This window comes from Cryptotermes secundus, unplaced genomic scaffold (assembly GCF_002891405.2).
Source record: "Cryptotermes secundus unplaced genomic scaffold, Csec_1.0 scaffold1894, whole genome shotgun sequence".
Lineage (NCBI taxonomy): Eukaryota > Metazoa > Arthropoda > Insecta > Blattodea > Kalotermitidae > Cryptotermes > Cryptotermes secundus.
In genome coordinates this window covers 67,656-89,543 of record NW_019718027.1, presented here as the reverse complement: position 1 = coordinate 89,543, position 21,888 = coordinate 67,656, and the positions used below count along the sequence as shown (strand labels likewise).

General features: G+C 39.3%; 1 protein-coding gene across 3 annotated transcripts in view; it reads right to left on the bottom strand.

The window, feature by feature from the left end:
• Positions 1-4,434: 4,434 nt before the first annotated feature.
• Positions 4,435-21,888, bottom strand: part of LOC111864196 — a 28,146-nt gene continuing 10,692 nt past the window's right edge. For 2 of the 3 annotated variants that reach the window (XM_023851305.2, XM_023851386.2), the window contains 7 exons: positions 16,403-16,569; positions 14,552-14,698; positions 13,498-13,594; positions 11,719-12,041; positions 9,973-10,101; positions 8,089-8,277; positions 4,435-6,500 (listed from right to left, as the gene is read on the bottom strand). In XM_023851305.2, the coding sequence (XP_023707073.1) occupies positions 4,837-6,500; positions 8,089-8,277; positions 9,973-10,101; positions 11,719-12,041; positions 13,498-13,594; positions 14,552-14,698; positions 16,403-16,569 (2,716 nt within the window). In that variant the 3' untranslated portion in view covers positions 4,435-4,836. The remainder of the gene's footprint in view (positions 6,501-8,088; positions 8,278-9,972; positions 10,102-11,718; positions 12,042-13,497; positions 13,595-14,551; positions 14,699-16,402; positions 16,570-21,888) is intronic. The other variant, XM_023851464.2, reaches the window with a different exon arrangement.

Sequence of the window (21,888 nt, the reverse complement as noted above, 5' to 3'; positions counted from 1 at the left end):
GGAGAAGGTCGCTAGAATTGTTCGAAGAGATCGTCGACTGAGCATTCGAGCAATTTCTGAACTTACGAACATCAATAAGGAAAGTGTTAGACAGATTTTGCACGACGATCTGGGCATGAAAAAGGTGTGTGCTAAAGTGGTGCCAAAAATCCTTACCCCCCAGCAAAAGGAACATCGAGTGAATTGCTGTGTTGACACTCTTGAAAACATTGAAAATGATCCTGATTTCTTCCAAAACGTAATTACGTGTGACGAAACTTGGATTCTTCAATATGATCCAGAGACTAAGCGACAATCCATGCATTGGAAGAGCCCCAAATCCCCTAGGAAGAAGAAAGCGCGCATGAGCAAGTCCAAATTCAAAGCAATGATGATTGTTTTTTTCGATATCCGGGGGGTAATCTACATTGATTGGGTGCCTGAAGGTCAGACTGTCAATCAGGTTTATTATAAAAATGTTTTGACGTACCTCCGTGAACGTGTGCGACGAAGGAGACCAGACATGTGGAAGAATGCCTCATGGGTTCTTCATCACGACAACGCGCCAGCACACAACGCGCTATCTGTGAAGAGGTATTTGGCAAAAAACAACATTCCAGTGATGGAACATCCACCGTATTCTCCGGACCTAGCACCGTGCGACTTTTTTCTCTTCCCAAAAATCAAGTCTGCGCTGAAAGGGACCAGGTTCGAGTCCGTGGATGCAGTGAAAGCAAAAGCGACGCAACTCTTGAAGAGCATAACACAAGATGACCTGCAGCACTGCTTCCAACAGTGGAAAATTCGCATGGAGCGGTGTAGGGATCGGGGAGGGGACTACATTGAAGGGGATAACATTTCGACTGTCTGATTTTTTTTTAATAAAGGGTTAGAGCATGAATCCGGTTTCTTTATTGCCACACCTTGTACACTTCTACTAGCAGCATGTGCACCAGCTTCCACTAGCATGTTTAAATACCTGAATGCACAAACTGGGGTAATTTGGCTATGACGACCATACTCAGCAGTATACTGATCAGGGCACTTTGTAACATTAAAGGTTAATGTTGTGTTTAGTTTATATTTCCTGCCTTGTGTTGGCTCTACTGTACAAAGGTAGAGCCTAGCTCTATCAATTAGGTTCAACTGAGCAGGCTTCATGCCTGAGGATGAAGGCAGAGTGTAGTCAGGATAATGGATAATGTCCAGAAAGATGACAATTGTATTGTTAAGTTCAGAGATGTATGCCTAGTATAACAATGCTGAGGCCTTTTATTGACTTCTAAAACCATAAGACTTACAGAAAAACTCTACTGGGCATACAGTGTGTTTCAGTTTGGTCTGCATTTTTATTTTAAACATTCTTCACTCCAATAAATAATTATCAAAATTATGCTAAATATGCCTGCAAAAATAAACGCAGGTCCTCACATAGAGTGTCCATTATATCTCTCAGATTTGAATCAAAATTGGAATGTGCTGAAAAATTTAAATAATACTCCCCAATATAAAATTCAATAAAAACCTGTTCAATTCTTTAGTTTTTCATGAATATGGATGGAATGATTTTTAACAGGCACTCTGCAGGGATGAGAATGCACCTGAAAAGTTAACAGAACCTCATTTATAACTTGCATAAAGATTTTGAAATTAATTTTCCCTCAAGTACAAGTGACATTTGAACAGTGAACATGTTTAAGTTCAAAAGATGCTGATGTATCTGCATTTGTCATACAAATGACTAACTGGAGTATGATCTAGTACGTTTAACACCATATGGTTCTGTTGAAGTTCAATTACATTTTAGGGGGGGTTAATCACCTCAACCTTCAGAGTCAAAGAGTAGTTAGTTAGTTAGTTAGTTATTGGAGAGGGTGGGTTTCCCCATGCACTTAGACCTGTATTGGTCCATTGTGCTTCCCTCTATGATTTCTACCAGTCTCTATATCCGACCGGTACTGGTGCTTACCATCAGGCCCACCCAGCCAGCGAGACCGGCTCTACTAGCTAAGAGGTATCTATAATGCTTCCCCCATCTACCAGAGGTATTAGAGACTGCTGTTGGGCGGGAAACGTCCAAATTTGGCTCAGTGACCTCCTTTGGAGATATGAGGTTCTTTTACGTGCCATAAAGCTACGACAAGGGACCCACGGCTTAAAGTCCCTCCCGGAGGACTTATTCCCTGAATTTTTCTGCCCTTAAAAATTCAACGAACTCCGCCGGGTATTTGAACCCGCGTACTATGAGTCATGAGGTGGGAACATTACCTCTAGACTATGGAGGCTGCTGAGTCAAAGAGTAAGGCAAGAAACAACAGGTTGTTACCTGTTAGTTGCTGGTTTCTTGCCTGGGTTACTCTCTGACACTTAAGATAGAGGTGATACAGTCCTCTGAAAGGTCAGTAGATTTCCACCAAACTATATGGTGTTATAAATCCAGAAGACTGCACTGTTCAGGAGACACTGGTTGTAACAATTTCAAGACAATCAAACACACTGCATGTACTGGCACACACTGCCCACCAGTCTTTTGCAGTCTCTCACACTGGTCAAAACCCATGCTTAGTTCAGTCATGACAGTCACTTTACTGTTGTGTGAGAATAAATCTGTTAAAAAATTCTGTAATCACATGTACTGCTCATGTTTGTTAGGCCTAGGATAACGAGATAACACAGAGTACAACAATCTTTATGGCTCTGACTTGTTCAAGCAGGCATATAATTCACCCACCTCAGATTTAGTGCACTGACTTTGCATTTCATTAAAAAGTTTCCATTCTCACACCCCTCTACCAGTTTCTATTCAAGGGCAATAACTGGCTCCACTACTGAAACATCGATGATCAATGAAATAATAACTAAAATTTCACTAAACATGAATTAANCTTCACCTGAGGACGAAAACAGATCCAGTTTCCGAAACGTCGTGTTTTTATTTGTTATCTTAAAAACCAGGACGATGGATAAAGTCCAAAAACCCAACATATCAGTGTGTTATACAGCATCGTCAGAATCCTATAGTAAAAACAGAACTACTGTAGTACAGAATTCCAGTCATTTAAATCTCACTATTTCAGGAAATTTCGTTCATCCATTCTTTTGTGAAACAAATGTTTACACGAAGAATGCTGTCGTTTGGGATGAGATGCTGTGCAGATATTTTGTTAACATTCTTCATAGTTACCGCCATGAAAACCTTAAATCTTACAAATGTTTACATATTTATTATTGTTAAACTTGCACTGACTCTAAATGGAAAACTATGTTCAAACACTTTTTTCTACTCCACAGCGTTCCTGATTAGCTTTGGGGTTTACCCAGCCTACTGTCCAGTGGGTAGGGGGCACGCGGTAGCGTAGTGGTTGAGGAGCTATGCTACAAGCCAGAAGGTCGCGGGTTCAAGTCCTGATGAGGTCAATGGATTTTTTTCAGTTAACCTAATCCTTCCAGCTGCACTAGGCCCTGGGGTTTACTCAGCCTCTAACAGAAATGAGTTCAGGAATTAATTAAATAATTTTCCTGGAGAGTAAGCGCGGTCGGCGCGTAGGGCTGACAACCTTACCGCCATCTTTGAGCCGACTGTCTAGACAATGTGGGACCCTCAAGGTCTCACAATCCTATGGGCCTTCAGGGCCTGGTACGGGGATAGCTTTACTTTTTTTTTTACTTTTTACTGTCCAGTGGGTACTGGGGGCTTTTCCCCTATGGTTAAAGTGGCTGGGGTGTGAAGCTGTTCACTTACTTGCATCTAGTGCCAAGGTCAACAATGCTGGAGCTGTACCTCCACTAACCCATAAATTTTCATGGTGTGGTGCTAAATTAAATGTGCACAGGGACAATTTGACTCTACCATGTTTAAACACTTACAAATCAACTGCAATATATACTGATTACCTGACAAACATATTTAACAAAAGATGTACCCTAGCAAACAGGGGATGCAGGGATGGAAACAAAATGTGGCTTATATACCCCACAATATAGTAACAGATATTAATTCATTGGGGGGGAGGATAACTTGAGCTGGCTGCCTGGCACTAAATAGAAAATGGTGAGCAGAAATGGTTACATCACCACCTACTTCCAAATCTAGTCCACAGCAAGTTTGGTAGGGATAATATGGTCCACCACCTGATATAATTCTCCATCCATAGATAACATTTACCATTCCATTATATTCTGAGCCACCCTTCATGTGATGCACTGAACATTTGGGGGTACCGTTCTTTCAGGCACTTTCATACCCTTACAACTGAAGATAATGCCACAACTTCTATGTAAACATCACTCTATACAATACTATAAAACTGTACAGAAAACTGATTAGTATAAGCTACATTATGGATAGATGAGAAATTATCTTATTCCTTAAAAACACACAAAAAAAAAGCTCTGTGGCTTTAGTCCGCAAGTGAACTATACCAACTGAGCGACCGATGCTTGTTGGCGAAGTTAGTGCCAACTTTAGCAGATAGAGGGTGTCACGTGGTCAGCGCAACGGATCCCCATGGCTGTTAATTTCAGTTTCCTAGACAAACATAACGTGATCATTAAATGCAATAAGGCATTGAAAATTACTGTCTTATGGGATATGATGATATATTATCTGGTAGATTTTTACCAACATTTTGGAGAAGCTGTTGCCTCCATTTTCTACTCCGAAGATAGAGGCTACAGTTTCATCCAAAAACATTGGTAATGATCTAGAAAATACATAGCATCACATCCCACAAGACATTTATCTATAAGTTACTGCCATAAGAATCTAATATTTCACAATATTCACAGCTATTTATATTAGAAAATGTTGTCTATAAGGGTGTTCCAACTTATGGTTAGTTTAGTGTTTACTAAATGCTACATTCTTGTGGGGCTGGTCTGGGCCTGGAGTTGGCACAAGTTTTCACTGTCTTCATTCAGGCGACAAGACCTCTCTGATGTAGGAGACTCGATGCAATGAGCACTGCAGTCACCATTAACAGTGTCCCATCTCATTCCCACTTCCTCATAACCTGGCTCCAGATGACTGCATGTTAGCTGCTTCACATCTGCACCAGCAACAGAAAAGTCATTGCAATCATTAACCTTCTCATATCCTGATGAGGTACCATCTGAGTCTCTTGTTTCATTGTGTAACCTCTCATATGGTGGGTCACATGGCAAATCAAAGTAACTGACACTCTCATAGTTTGGATCATCTGTCATGAGAGACACCACATCCTGTCCTTCACTTGACATGCTTTCATAATTTGGTTCTCCTGTATCATCAGATGGATCTCTGTTCCTGTCAACACATGCATAGTCAGGCTCTGGCCCACTGCATGTTTCAGCATCACTTGACCCTTTCGAGTGCAATCTCTCATAGCCAGATTGTGCACCAACCATTTTCTTGTCATTGCTCCTCTTGGCTCCATTGCATTTGACTTCTTCATAGCCAGGGTCATGCTCTTCGCTGCTGACACTGTGTAGGTTTGTGGCATGATTTTCCATGTCCCTTCCACTATGAGATCTAACCTGCTCATATGATGGTACACTACTGCCCTTAGCTACACATGCATAGTATGTGTCTGTTCCTTCACTCAGAGAGCCACAGTTGTTATTTACACTTACATACCTCACTTCCTGCATAACAGACCTCACTTGCTCATACCCTGGGTCCAACCTATCAAAAGAATGGGGCCCTGATTCTCTGTACAAATGGATATCCTGTACTGATCCAGACCTGAACTCCATACACCCTGGGTCAAGCCTATCATAAGATTTGGGTCCTAATTCCACTTGTACTGCTTGCGACCCCACCTGCTCATATCCTACATCAATATTTAACCTACCTGGTGCTTCATTCCTGCCATTCTCAGGATGACTCTCACTGCCACACTGTTCAGTATGGACAAAATTCACCCTTGAGTTTGTAACTGAAGGATCCCTGGATTGAGGTCGGAGTTCCTCATAATTGGGATCACTATCTGAGAGATGTCGCTGCACCATTTCATAACCTGGGTCATGGTAAGAAGTATCAGTGCTGCTAGGTCCACCAAGGCTCTCATAACTTGGTTCTAGAGTATTAGTTGGATTTAGAAACTGATGAGATGGTGAACTGTGCAGCATCTCATACCCTGGGTCAACCACATTAGTGGCAGAACCAACAGCAGAATCATGATCTGAGCTGCATGCAGAGATTCTGTCTGCTTCTTGTTGAGTTTGTAGCTCTGGGGATCCCTGACTTGAGGTTGTGTCGATGGAAGCATGGCTCACATTGTCTGTATGCTCCAGTCTGTCTGGTCCTGGTTGCTGTCCTTGATCCATGTCTGGCCCAACACCCCGCTGCTTCTTCTTCATCACCTTTGCATACATTTCCTCAAGGTTGCGACTCACAGCCAGACCTGTGCTCTTTTTATCCACAGCAGCATACAGATCAGGGCTGCCAGCAGGAGGTGGAGGCAGAGGGGAGTTGGCCTGTCGTTTCTCGGGTTTTGGGGACCCAAGGTTTGCAACAGAACTAGCAGCACTGGATGATGAGGCTGCAAACCATGAGACATATAGCACGAATGAGAAACAGAGCAATGCATACAAAATGTGACAGAGTAATCTTCTGGAAAGTAACCATTACAAAGACAAAGCAGGCCTGAAAAATATTAACTTGCATCATAAGCAATTAAGTTGTGATGATATAAACTGGATTCAACTGTGTGAGATTTGAGGTTCTCACATCAGTGAATATGAAGATTAGTGGCCTTTTGAGGTGTGATGCCAAGTAGTCTGCTGGAAAGGTACCAATGTTTCAAATGAACATGCTTCCATCTTCAACTCTAAAAGTGGAAGTAGCATATTCCTCCAAAACATCCATATGTTTCTACCAGATTCTATGACATCGCCCAGAAGACTAATCCTGAATTCAACGCACTGAATATTCTATCTAATGGCAGGCTTTAATAGCAGTGCTGTTGAACCTTTATGATACATTACCAGAGTCTCTTTGTGCTGTGCTTTCTATAAACAGAAATTAAATTGGTAGGGCTATATATATGCATACACACACAATAAAGTGCATTTTGCTTATTACTTACTTCAAAATGTATTCAAGTAAATTTCTTTTAAACAACATATCTAGGTTATGACACCATGTAGTCTGGTAAGTGGATACCAATGTTTCAGATGAACATACTGTCTCCATCTTCAGGCTACTATTCCAAAGGCAGAGGAAGCTTGTCCCTCCAAAATGCTGATAACCATGTATCAGGCTACATGGTGTCATAACCTAGAGAATGACAAACAAAACCTTCACTGCTGTGACAAACTCATACCACAATCAAGCAATGCCTGGAAAATTTATTTGAAAATGATAAAAATACCTATTTTCTATCTTCAATTTTTTTTCCCCTTTGTAACACCCCCAAGCAATATATGTGACCAGAAAGTCTGAAAACTTGTCCTGATTCCTGATAGCCAAGTTTTGGAAATTAATACAGTTCCATAAAACTGGAACCATAGACATGGATAAAGCTCATAATGAAGAACTTCATAATTTGTGCCATTCACTTAATACTGTCAAACGTTAAATGGTGAGACCATGTGGCAACATGCAAAAATGAGAAATGTACATAAAATTCTGATTAGGGAACTTCAGGGAAGAGGCCATATCACAGCTGTAGGTAAATATAGAAGATCAAACTGGATGAATCAGAAACAGGACTGAAGGTGGGAGTATAATGAAGTGGCTGCTAAGGATACGTTTCAATACAGGGCTTTCGTGAAGAGTAATGAACCTCCAATTTGTTAATTAATTTCTTGACAGGTGAAGTCACTACCAACTTTTGAAACAAGATTCTGCACCATAAAGTTAGTTAAGATTACCATCTTCTGAGACATGATGCAGTGTTGTTTGGCAGATAGGTATCAAGATTTTGGAGGAAGTTCCACCCTGAAGTTGGAGTCATGAGGATCCTTTCAAAATGTTAGTATCTATCAGACTGCATGACATTACAGTTCAGAAGACCATAATCCTAATACCTACTGCCATCAGTACTTCAACTCCCATGACCATAATTAATTAATTCACATTCATTCACAAAATATGACACTCATAAACAAACTGCAGACTCTACTGACCTTGACGAGAATGAACCTGGGCAACATGTTTCAAACTGTCAACACTTGGAGGCTGTGGAGGATAGTGTGAGCTGTCAGCACTTGCTTCAGGAGTTACTTCCAATATTGCCAGAGGTTGTATTTGTGCATATGTTTCACTTCCGCTCGTGTACACCTGCCCTGGATCATCTATTGCAGCATACATCTCATCTGGAAACCACACAACTCAAAACTCAACTCCTGTCATCCCCCAACATGAGTGCTACTATTTCTTCACTGAAGATCACATTTACAAAAAGTCCACTGCAGTATCCATCTAGCACCGTCTCTGTGAATCCTTACTCTTTTATGAAAGAGAAGAAGGTCCATTCTTCACTCAGAATAAGGTTCCTTTCCTCGACACAATACCCACTATACAGTAATTAAACGTAAACAGTAACCCACTACCATGTGCAATGATCTTCATCATGCAGAGAAACTCAACTGATTGTCCATACCTTATGCATGACAGCATCTATGATAGCAGAAGTGACAGAAATGACAATATTAAGACAGAGAGTGCGAATGCTGGACAAATATATGGGTCTCACTTTTGTTATATTTTATCCACAGATGTCATATTTACAATTACAGCAGGATTTATTCAATGATACTCTTTATTTATATCTGGGTAGTGGAATGTTATAAGGAGTGTACAACGACAACTGGTTCATCATTACTTAAGGACTCTGAGCCTGCATAATCATCCCATAGCAACATGAAGTACATTTATGCTTATTTAACCCTTTCCGGTCGTTGCGATTAGAAAAATATCGGCAACCAGGTCGTCAGGGGTTTTTAAATGCCTGCCAAGCCACTAAATGAACTGTTTTGCTCTAAAAGTTGGTGCAACAAGGGCATAAAGTTAAAAAAACACACTCCTCTTAGCTCACATCTCGACATATAGCCTGCACAAGTGGAGTCTGAAAAGTAATGAGAATATTCACACTTCTCACTATCTGAGGATGCTGAGGTTTGGGCAGTGTTTTTTTAAGTAACACCCTTCATATACTATACATTTTTTGCACTGTTCCACCTACTTCTCAGTCATGTGCAGTACACCTTTCCCAGACAACCTGAATAAGGTAGTGGTGAATCTTTCTGTTTCCAAAGACTTGACTGCTGTTTCAATTTCAGGTCATAATGTCTTATCCAAGAATTACAAAGATGATTATGGACAATAAATATCAGGATTTTGTTCAACAAGGGTAATATTTCATTGGCAGACATCCACACACTTTCTTTTCTGCTCATCAGTGAGGCCATGAGGAACCCACATTGTGCACATTCGATTCATGTCTAATTCAACTGTAATGATGTGATGAACATTTTCCAATGATACATTTAAACTGTCAGACAATGCCCTTAATGACACTCTCCTGTCCTCCTTTAACAACTGTTCAGCATTATCAATATTCACATCTGTAACAGCAGTGACTGGTCTCCATTTTGAGTGTCATCATCCACCTTCTTATTTTCAACCTTTAAAATGCTTCCATCAACTACACACTGCAGCTTGGCTCACTGCTTCTGTTTCATATGCATTCTGTAACATCTCTTCACACATCTCTGCCTTAAAAAATATACCATTCTGCTCCACCACCGTTTTTTTAGAAGAGCTTGTACGAACACAAATGATGATCTTTGCGGCAGGAGTTAAACACAGCTGAGGAAGTAAGACAGCACATGCTTCACTTTGATCAAGGCCACTGAAGATGAGCAGTTTTGCCAATCTCACTTTGTTGAACTTCCCTTGTATATAACAGTGCAAGTCGACTGATCTTAAATATCTGTTAACTAACACTTCCTAATTATCTGGCATATAGAATATAAAAATTAGCTCACATCCTTTATCCTCATCCTCACCTGAATCATCGGACACAGTGGCATAATGAGAATCCACCAGCTCCTGGGTTCTGCTCCTCTGACTGACCATTCTGGTTTGTGCTTTTATATTTGCAAGTGGTTCTCTCACACTGATGCTTGTATAGCCCTCTACAATAAACAACACAGACAATGCAAAATGTAAGCTTGTAATTGTACAACAACTGTTAACACATTCTCAACAGGGGAAGAATAGAACTTGGGAGTACAAGCAAAGAAAGTATTAAGGAGAATACAGTCACAAAAATGAGTTGAATTAACTGATAAATAAAGAAAATTTCATGATTATTTCCAAATAATTTCCATTTGATTCACAAAATACTTTTTAGTATCTTGTCCTGCAATGACAATTACTTGTACTGTTAACTGCAGGACTTTGCGACAATTCTATAAAAAGTAAAAAAGAATGCCTTATGTAGAGGTTGCATCTGTTTGTCTCTTTGTCTGTGACCAATTATCAGGAGCTCAATCATCTTACAGATTGTATTAAAATTCAATATCAGAGATTTTCAGAATTACTGACTCATAATAGAACCTAGATTATGTGAGAACATAAATTAATTCTTTCTTGTACCCCAATAACTGCTTCACACAGTTTGCTGAAATTCAGTATAGAAGACTTCCAACAAACATTGTTGGGCAATTAAAATTTTCAGCCATATCAATCCATAATAAAGCCGTTTCCATAAGGCTGCAAATGGACTTTTCCATGCATCCCATAAACCTGTCCACAGACTCTGCTGAAGTCTCACACTGGCACCCTTAACTAATCTGCATTTCACTGTCCCATTTTAAGTTAAGTCTAATACACTTCAAAGAACTCTGCTAGTAATTTTGTACACTACATTATGGAGTACATCACTCCAAGGCTTATACAAGCTGCAACCAGCACAGTCAGGCCCAAGTTTATACTGTGTAGTATCCATAGTTATCACTCATTCATCAATGTTAATTGGGTCCATGAAGTGTCATCCATTAGCATTTTGTTGGTTAACAAACCTATTTTAATATCTGCTTTGCTTTTCATTGTATGACCCATACTTTCACTACTTTTTTAAAAAAGTTGCAAAATATGACTGAAAAACAGTGAACCCTGGTAAGATTGCACTTCCATACTACCCAAACAACTAGCTCACATGACTGAGCTTATAAACACTGCCAGTGCAGAAACGAGGAATGACAATTGTTTGGGCATTTGCGCATATTGTGGGAGTGCTGATGGATCAAACTGTCGATTAGTGGGGAATGACTGCATCTATAAAAGTATAAGGCTTGCAACTTGGCCTTCATTCTGCCTTAATATAGAAGTCACTGTTACCACGAGTTATGGATAAGAGTGCCAGGTAGCAGTGAGAAGTAGTTATACTTCAGTTGACATTGCAGTCTACACTTCTGCAGTGCTTTTACCGGTTCTCACGGTCTCTTCGCTTGCAGAATTCTTATATTTTTTCTTCTACCCTGAAGATGGAGGCGATACGTTCCTCCGAAACGTCGGTTAACACCACATATACACGGTGCCAAATCCCAGAAGACTGCTTTCTTCATAGTCACCGCCGTGAAAGCCTCAAATCTAACACAAATTCTATTCCTCAATTTTCTTGTGTTTCCATTATTTTGTTCACCTCCTGCATATGGTGATGGTGATGGTGATGGTGATGGTGAGGGTAACGGTAATAAATTTTCAGACAACATAACACATTGGAATTCAGTAGTTAGCCAAGAACTCACTGGAATCCTGAGAATCACCGCTGAAATTCACTTGTTGTTGCTGTGGTGGGTTCATCTCTGGAGTGGGGACTGGAGGAGTCATATACGGCAATTCCTGGTTGGCAGATATCTGACCTGCTATAGCTGTTGCTGCTTGGATGTCAGGCACTGAACCTGGCAGCAATGTTGCGGTTTGGGCCAACAGAAGAGAATTGTGGGAAGAGGACTTTCTTGTCCTTGGGGGAGGCACAGGATTGATGGAGGTTCCAGCTTGCTGACTAGATAAAGGCCTTGGAATGGTGTCACCACTTGTACTGGGACGCAATGACTGCAAATCTTCACTCCTGTGTACATACAAACACATATTCACTTGTGCAAATTAAAAGCTCTGGTTTTTCTTCATCTACTTGCAATCACAGAAAACTCTACTGTAGGATATAGTAAAATATTTGAAATACTTTGTGTGGGAGTTAATGCAGCAGCAATGAGAAGCACCTCAAAACTATTACTCTGCACTGATTCCTTACCTGTTTCTTTGCATCAGTGGGATTGTGATGCAAGATTACCCATCTTTCTCCTTCCTAATAGTGCATCCACTCATGACACTATGGGCTTGACCCCAACTAGCCTAGTGTTTAGAAGAGAACTCCAACAGCCTTGTGACAAACTGTCTGGGGAAGCCCTTAACAAGGAACGACCCACAAATGATCATGTGGCAAATTTCATGGACCATCTACATGACATCCACAATTATGCCCGCCAACACCAGAAGCTAGCCAGTGATCTGGTGATAAGTTATGACAACTGGTCAACTGCATGGGCTGCCACAAGGATGATAAAGTGTGGCTCCATTGCCCAACTGGAGAAAGAGGAATTTTGTGTGAATTTTGGATCTATGGAGATAAGTAGAACTTACTGAAACAAACAAGGTGAGATATGGATGCTAACTAAGTTCCTATTCTGCTTTTACCGGTTCTCACGGTTTCTTCCCTTACGGATTTCTTATATTTTTTCCTTCTACCCTGAAGATGGAGGCGATACATTCCTCCGAAACGTCGGTTAACACCACATATACACGGTGCCAAATCCCAGGAGGCTGCTTTCTTCATAGTCACCGCCGTGAAAGCCTCAAATCTTACAAGTTCCTATTTATTTAACATATATTCACGTGGAGTGTGAGTACAGATGAGATTTCGATTGTTAATCAGACTTACTGGGGTTTGGACTGGTAATCAGATTTACTGGATACTTTAATGCCCAACTCGTGGCTACACTTTACAAATCACTAGTCAGTCTTCACTGTGCCGCTTGGTAGCGGCTTCGAACAGTGGACATTCCCCTTCCTCTGGGTTCCTGAACTGTTTCCAGCCTCAGCTATTGCAACACTTATCTGACTGTCTCTCAACTGCACACCCACTCTCTCAACTTACTGACTGACTCTAGACTACTTAGTTTGCCAACTCATCTTTGTTGTATAGCCAGGGCATAGACCGTGTTGAAAAAACCTCTGCCATCAGTCCTTCTACTGTTGCGTCATGTAGCTATCGGTATGAACTGCACAGAGAACACCACTTCCAAGTTCCTATATTGTTACATGTTACGAAGCTGTTGCCTATCAGTGTGCGCATTTGCAGAGCTGTTCCCTAGCAATGGCTGTCTCTACTGGCTTCACAGTTCTTGGCTTGTCCAAATATACCACAATATTTAGAGATGATATTTTACTATCAGTGTCAAAAATAAGTAAGTGCCAGTATATTCGCTGTATTCATCCTATTGTGTTAGAAGTAACGTTTTACTTACTGCACAGAAGCTCGATGATTTCCATATCCATGTGTTAAGTCATACATGGCCCTGTCCAGCTCATTATTCACTCCAACCTGGGCATATGGGTGCTCACCTGAATAACACACACAACACATTATAACACAGTTAACTTCAGGCACATGTAATCAGGAATTCTGTGGTTTATACAGCTCCCCCCATACTGTCACAATTGTGAAATCACCAGGGAAAGCTGGTTCAGGCAGTAATAGTGCTGACACACTCATAATGTGCCAGGTTCAAATTCTAGCCATAACACAAACTATTCTGAGGTTTTTTGTGGTCTTTCTTAGTCTCTCCAGGCAAATGGCAGAAGAGTTCCTTCAAACAGGCCATGCCCACTTCCTTCCACATCTCTTGTAATTCATTACTCATTACTCATCTGATGCTACACAGTCCAGGCTACTGAAAGCATCAATCAATAAGTAAGTAGTGAAATCAAAGAGACCATGATGAGCTGAGTATGTAGTTAAGGATGTTGAGACAAGAAATGTTTACAGAATTTTGATGAGAAATCCTCCTGGGGGCTGCCTACTAGGAAGATCATGAAGGAGATAGGACGTTAACACACTGGTGACAGCTCACAAGAATCCTTGTACTTCCACAGTGGCTAGCACTGCATATTAAGATTGACTTACTGTTAAATAGAGCATTTCTGTCAATAAAAGCAGCTTTGATATTCCAAGAAGGTAGTTCTGCAGTATGGCTTGAGAGTGATAAGAGTTAAAGTATTATTTGGGAAATTAATCTGATGAAATTATTAATTCCTGCTCCTTCAATAACATCATATATAAATCACTATGATGTTTTTCTAATTTAGCCAATGATATTAAGTAAACATAAGTTTTTATTCATATAATGTATGAACCAACATTTACACCTGAGAATTCTTTCATACTGTAGTTTCATACAACTTCGACAGAGAACCTACCTGTAGGGAGTCTGGTATAATCTTATGTTTATTGTAAAATGCATAGTGTGTCATGTTCGGCTAATGTTATGGGAAGCGTGAACCATGTCAGCTAACACTTACTCCGTAGTCTGTCATATGGATGCTCCGCACTGAGACGTGCATATGGAGAAAAGCTGTCATCTGTCTGACTCAATGAACTGTGCTCACTGCTCTTGCTCTCGTCCTGCAGGGAGCGCTTTTTGTTGGCTCCAGAGGCTGTTCTTGTTGCTGAAATCAAGAGCACTATATTCAAAGCAAAAAGAACATTCTTCAGTGTATGGACTGCAATACACACACACACACACACACACACACATATATATATATATATATAACTTAGAAAAACTAATTCTCAGTTGTGATCTTGTGGTTTAATTTTGTGGGTTACTTTAGAACTGTCAGTAGTGACTGAAATGACGATATATGAATTGGAAAGGATTTGGAAGAGAGCAGTCATGGCCTAATCAAGATACTATCACAGCATCTATTGGGCCAAGCCATAGCTCAAGCGGTTAATCGCTGGCTTCCCACTGCAGTGGCCCAGGTTTGATCCCGGGTCTGGTCAAGTGGGATTTGTGGTGGACAAAGTGGCCGCACCGCACTTGCTGTTATGTAACATTGCGGTAAACACTTCTCTTCAACAATATAGGCTTTTTTCTGTGCATGGTTGGCATGTAGGCTATATTACGACAGAGACAGAACACATGACAGTATTTGAGTGTTGTATGTGCAGTGCTCAAGTCAGTTGTTGGAGTGAGGTCTCAGAGGTCAGTTAGACAGTTCTCAGTAGGAGACAGCCAAGGGAAGTTCGTAGTAGAAGAAGAACTAGAAGTCGGCGGCCTGTGAATTAGAAGACTTTGTGTGTGATGTGGTGCAGCGATATCTGGAGTGATCCCAGTGAGCTGTCAGTTGAAAGCCAGCCTGTGAAGAGCAGACTAGGAGGTTGGTGTGAAATGGCTGCCAACCTGGGTGTTAGTTGTTAGTAGTTAGTTGACAGCGGAGTTTTGAAACGGAGGCTGAGAAGAGATGGCACTATAGTTCAGCTGAGTAGGCAGTTCTGTACTGGAGGTTGTGAAGACAGAAACTGAGTGTGTGAAGCTGAAGAATCTCCACTGTTAGAAGCTGCTGCCAGGGAACCGATGATAAAGGCATATCAAGCTGGAAAATGGTTTAGCAGGTGCTGTGGTGATTTGTGATAGTGCTGTAACTGTTCATAGTTCTGAGTGGTGTGCATAAGTGGTCAATAAATCCATTCATCAATCCATAACCTGTCCAGAGTCACACCCATAAATCATGACAATATTTATTTATTTATTTGTAGTTTATTTCAAAACATTTTCTGTAACTTTGACTGTACAGTGTAAAATGACCGGATGATAGTGTATAGAGAACCGAAAAGAATATGGAAGTGATTGTGGCTTAATTTTAAGATACTATCCACAATTTGCATGGGGGACCGAGGAAATCCACAAAAATCCTAGTCAGAATAGTCAGTGTCACAGGCATAATTCAAACCTGGCATCTCAAGAATACAAATCATAAGTATTATTGCTTGAGATACCTACTTTTACTTTGTAATGATACTTTATCAAGTGCGTAAGTTATATACAATTTATATATATATACCATCATAATACATTGAATTGAAAAACATGTGGAAGTGACTGAAGCATATTTTGGAATATTAACTCAGGGGTTTTTTTAAAGGGACACAGAGAAACATAAGGAATCAGGCAAGACACCTCCAAGCTGAAATCTGAGTTATGGACTTCCTACAGCATTAACCATTGTGCTGTGATCTTTGATGAGAATCCTAATAAAAGGGTCCAAATATATCAGTATAGAATTAAAATGCAAAAAGGTAAAATTTAAGAAATTTGAAATACAAGAGTACTCAATAAATTAAAGTAACAATCCTACTATGACACTAACCTAAAAGTTGTGAAACATTCTTGTTCTCTTCAACAGTGGCATACAATTCAGAGTTAGTGTCGCCATTTGGTTCACTGTTCTCCCACACGGTGTCACCACTCTCCAGTCGGATCCTTTGTGAGTCAACTGGAATGTCTGGCAGACTTCTGTTCGCTGTGGCTGAAACCCTACAATCATGACATGCGATGTCAGTCATTTCACACACAGATGAACAAAGTCACAACGCAAAAAACCTCACGCAAGGAAAATTCTAGAGCATCATAAAGGTGCTAGTGTCAACATTATGCAAAAATGGAACCATAAACAGTTTCATCTTATAAGCAGTAATCATAAGCAGCAGTTGTGTAAAGGACACTGACAATAGTTCAATGCCATGTTCAATATCAGTTAAGTAGTTCAAGTATTAGAACAAGATTAGTTACATTATTTTAAGCAATAATTTCATACCAACTGTTGACTTGTAGTGGTTCAAGCACTGGGCCAATATACAATGTTGCGCACACACATGTAACTTAAATGGTAGTTTCACCTAATATTAAAATTAGAAGTAGCTGCATAACAAGATACTGGCTACAAGTAGTTGAAGAAGTACAGCCGACTCTCAGTTATTTGTGGCACTGGAGGGGATATGCAGAGTAAATAAATAAAACAACAGATAATCCAACAATATAGAAAGTATCTACACTATATTAAAAACTGAAAATCACTTACTGCTCATGCTACTGGTCACTATGCAGTGAAACAAATATGTTCCCACTAGACAAAAGCAGCCCTTGTTCAGTGGTATGAGGAAGAGGGAAAATCAAGAAAATGATAAAACTTAAATTTGCAACAAGATAAGAAGACGTACATTCTACTCCAAATCCTTGTAAGCATTACTGATATATATTACTGAATCAAATGCAATGGGCAACAAATAAATCAATCTATATGGATCTGAAACAGCTAAGGTTAAGGCACATAGCAGTTAATGTAGAGGTGTATGGCTGAGATTCTACTGTAGCTGTGAATGGGATAATCAGTAAAAGTAGACAAGACCACAATTTTATGTAGCATACAGGAAGCCCCCAACTTCCATAAGTTTGAGTTATAGGAATCCCTCGAAACATGGATACACAAGTAAAATTTGTGTTTACATGTTAGGCACTCCAAATTGTAGTCATTAGTATTGGATATACAAGGTTTACTGTGACATGATTACATGGTCCAGTGTGAGGCAACGGCTAGATATCCATGTTTTTGCAAAAATGGATACACATGCAACAATCAAAATCATTGTTGGAAAGTGTTTTATATGTGATCTGTGCCAAGGCTATATAAGTAGACCAGACCAAAAGCTCATGGCTGTTGGCAGGCAGTGATAGCAAGTGGTAGCCAGCAGCAGCCAGTCTTGGCTCAGAAATTACCAATTGCAGCAAAGGGTTAGGTGCAAGACATTCGCCATATAAGAGACTATAAGACATCGACACTTAGCATATGCATTATTACTTTGTATGAGTGAGGCTGTTACAGTTACTTGTAGTTATAAGTGTTCAGCAAATCCAATTACCAACCCAAATTCCATTGTCTAGTAGCTAACATGTAACAATACACTATGATATGGTATATGATACATTCTTATTGCACATATTTTTTAGCCTTAACTATCCATTAAAACAAACATATATGTAAACATATATTTAAGCACTGCTGGACTTACACAGAAACCTTTAGAATTAATTAACTGTGTAAGTTGGCTGACTTAAAGAAGTTCATGTATCAGGTTTATATAAAATATGAATGACAAGAAATTAAGGTAGTAACTTCACAACTTATTACAAGGGAGAGTCAGTAAATAGGTCATAAATGGATAGAAAATGTAAAATATTTTATATATGAATGTGGAAAGAAGATTTATTTCTTGACACTGATACACTTGTCCCATTGCTTTACCAGTGGGTCGAAACCCGCAGCACAGAAGTTTTTTCACTGTTGGCACAACCACTTCTGCACCTTTTCGCCATCAGTGAAATGTTTGACACCCAGATGTGAACCGCTTTATGTGACGAACACTTCACACCATAAACAGGAAAACATTTATTTATGAATATCCTTTGTACAGGGTCATTTTGCCCATAAAACGCTCACAACAGAATGCTGCTCTTCAAGCACAGTCACCATTCTGACTACTGTCACCAGCCTCTGAACATGCGAATGCATGTCTGCTACATGGACTGTGCTGCTACCTAGTGACACATGGGGAAAACCTATTATGTCCATTACAGCCGTTTTACTTCCATTTGTGACCTATTTACCGACTCTCCCTTGTACAATCAAAAGTGATGGTTTAATGTACAATATAAGCTACAAGAAGTTCAATTTCTAGCTGTGTGTAATACACTGGATTAAAGAACTTCAAGATAGAGGGTTCCCATGATGGTACCCTTACTAATAGTCCAGTAACAGTTTCACATAGATTAGCAAAAAGTGCTTCAAGTAGTAGTCTCTGGTAAGCTTATGCAATAGCTATGAGTAATTAATAAACTAGTTTTTATAGCTTCAAATATTACAAGCATAAGGGCATTTTTCACAAAAACATGGACGAAAATTTAAAATTATTCAATCCTACATGGAATCAAAAAGCCTGTACTTTACTCAATGAGCTATCATAGTTCACACAGTCATTAAGACAGCTACAGTATTTCCATTCTTAAATTCTTTAAATTTAAAATAAATAAAAGAAGAGGAAATGTTGCATCAACTAACAATGTTAAGACTAGAAGGAAAACTGTATCACTGAAACTGCACTGAATTACCAAAATTACTTTAAGATTCTACACTTTTTGGTTTTCCTCAGTCATTCAAATGAAAATGACCGAAAAGTATCTTCAGCTTATGAAAATGTATGTTAAAAGAAAATGTAAATCACCATATAAGTAAATTTGGTTTATTTTCTTATATTAAGTATTGTTTAAATCCTGTCATATTTGGGTCATACATGACAATCTCCAGGGAATACCAGATATTAAAGGAAACTTTACACTTCATACACAAATACAAAAGGCTAAATTATCTCAGTCCTAAGTTCCTTATGAAATGTTAAGTTCTTTGAAATGAGCCATTACTAGTGTAATTTCCTTAGTGTGTCATTTATTTATTCATTTTTTATTACCATTCATCAATCCATTCAGGTACATAACCACTGGATATAGGAACTGTCAGAAGATTACACTGATATATTATATAAGATTGTCTTAACATTTAAAAATTAAAATATATATAAGAAACTAATGAATGCAAACTATAATTACTGGGATACCCCAAGATCAACTTTATTATTCCTATCAAGATACTTTTCAACAGAATAAAAAGATTTGAGGCTTTCACGGCGGTGACTATGAAGAAAGCAGTCTTCTGGGATTTGGCACCGTGTATATGTGGTGTTAACCGACGTTTTGGAGGAACGTATCGCCTCCATCTTCAGGGTAGAAGGAAAAATATAAGAAATCCACAGGCAAAGAGACCGTGAGAACCGGTACAAGCATACAGTTCTCACGGTCTCTTCGCCTGCGGATTTCTTATATTTTTCCTTCTACCCTGAACATGCAGGTGACGCGTTCCTCCGAAACGTGGGTTAACACCACATATACACGGTGCCAAATCCCAGAAGACTGCTTTCTTCATCTTCCTCAATTTATGTTTAAATGTATTAATGTCATGTGCAACTTGCTTGATATTCAGGGGTATAGAGTTAAATAATGTACTACAGGAATAATATCCTCCTTTTGGATTTTAGTTAGACTTACTAAAGGAACATGAAAGTCCAATTTCTTGCAAGTATTTATTTTATGCAATTAAATATTTATTGTGAATAAATCCTTATGCTTTACAACAAACATAAGAGTTGAAAAAATGTATTGAGAGTTAAAATTCCAAGTTTACTAAACATTTCCCTACAGGAATCCCTTGCTTTAGCTTTCATGAAAATTCTTAGTTCGTTTCTGGCTTATTAAATAGATCTATTGCGTGGCGAATTGCCCCAAAACATGATACCACAATTTAACACTGAATGAACATAGGAGAAGTAGATCTGTTTTAGAATTTTCAATCCTAATAAAGGTCTGATGGAACGAACCATGTATCCTAATGAATTTAACTTTGAATTTATATAATCAATATGTTCTTTCCATGTTAATGAAGATTCTATTATAATATCTAAAAATTTAATGGAATTATACAAGTAGCTAAGGTGATACTCATCTAAACCGTTTCACTGTTGTTACGATGGATCCCAATAAAGAATTTTATCCGATAAACACTACACGATGCACCCAATGAAAATTAGTAGAATTAATTTTATAATTACTGAATTCAATGGTATCCAAAGTCTGATGACCAGTATTTGGAAAGAACTGCATAAAGTTAGTCTTATTATAATTTAATAGCATTCTATTTGAGTTAAACCACTTTTGTGTAATCTCCAGATGTACTTTAACATCTTGGTCCATCTTCATTGAATAAAGAATTTGATAGTATAAAGCTAATAATCTGCAAAAAGTATCGGTAAGGCTGTGCTGTGTGTGTGTGTGCAGAGGATAAGGGGATGTATTTTGTCATCATAAGAGTGAGCAGTGCAGTTCGTGTGTGGGAATTTGTTTATGATTTTCAGCAGTAGGCAACAATTATCAGCTCCATTAGCCATCTGCACTCAGTTACAGTTTGGAGCAGTGCGCTATGTCATGGTGAGGTACACTTCAGAGCAACATGTATTTTTGTATGTCACTCACTAACTCATGGAGCTGAGCCCTTCTTGATAAGCTGCTAATTGTGCAGCCACTCAAGAGCTTCCCAGCATTTTACGGAAGCCGAAGGTTCATTACCGTGTTCACAAGAGCCCTCCACTGATTCCTATCCTGAGCCAGATCAATCCAATTTGTACCAGCCCATTCTCTCTCTCTAAGATCCATTTTCATAATGTTCATTCACATACGCCTTGCTCTTCCCAGTGGTCTCTTTCAATCTGGCTTTCCCAACAATATCCTGTAAGCATTCCTCTTCTCCCCCATTCGTGCTACATGCCCTGCCCACCTCATTCTCCTTGACTTGATCATTCTAATTATATGTGGAGAAGAGTATAAGTTATGACACTCCTCATTATGCAGCTTTCTCCAACCTCCTGTGACTTCATCTCTCTTTGGTCCAAATATTCTCCTCAACACCCTGTTCTCAAACACCCTCAGTCTATGTTCGTCCCTTAATGTCAGAGACCAAGTTTCACATCCATATAGAACCCCAGGCAAAATTATAGTTTTGTATATTCTAATTTTAATGTTTTTAGACAGCAAATGCGAAGACAAAAGAGTCTAGACTGAATGGTAGCAAGCATTACCCAAGTTCAATTTCCTCTTAATTTCCTCCTGAATCAGTGTTTGATTTGTTATCGTCATTCCCAAATATCTGATTTGTGCTACATTTTCAAAACTTCTATTACCTGTCTTTATGTCATG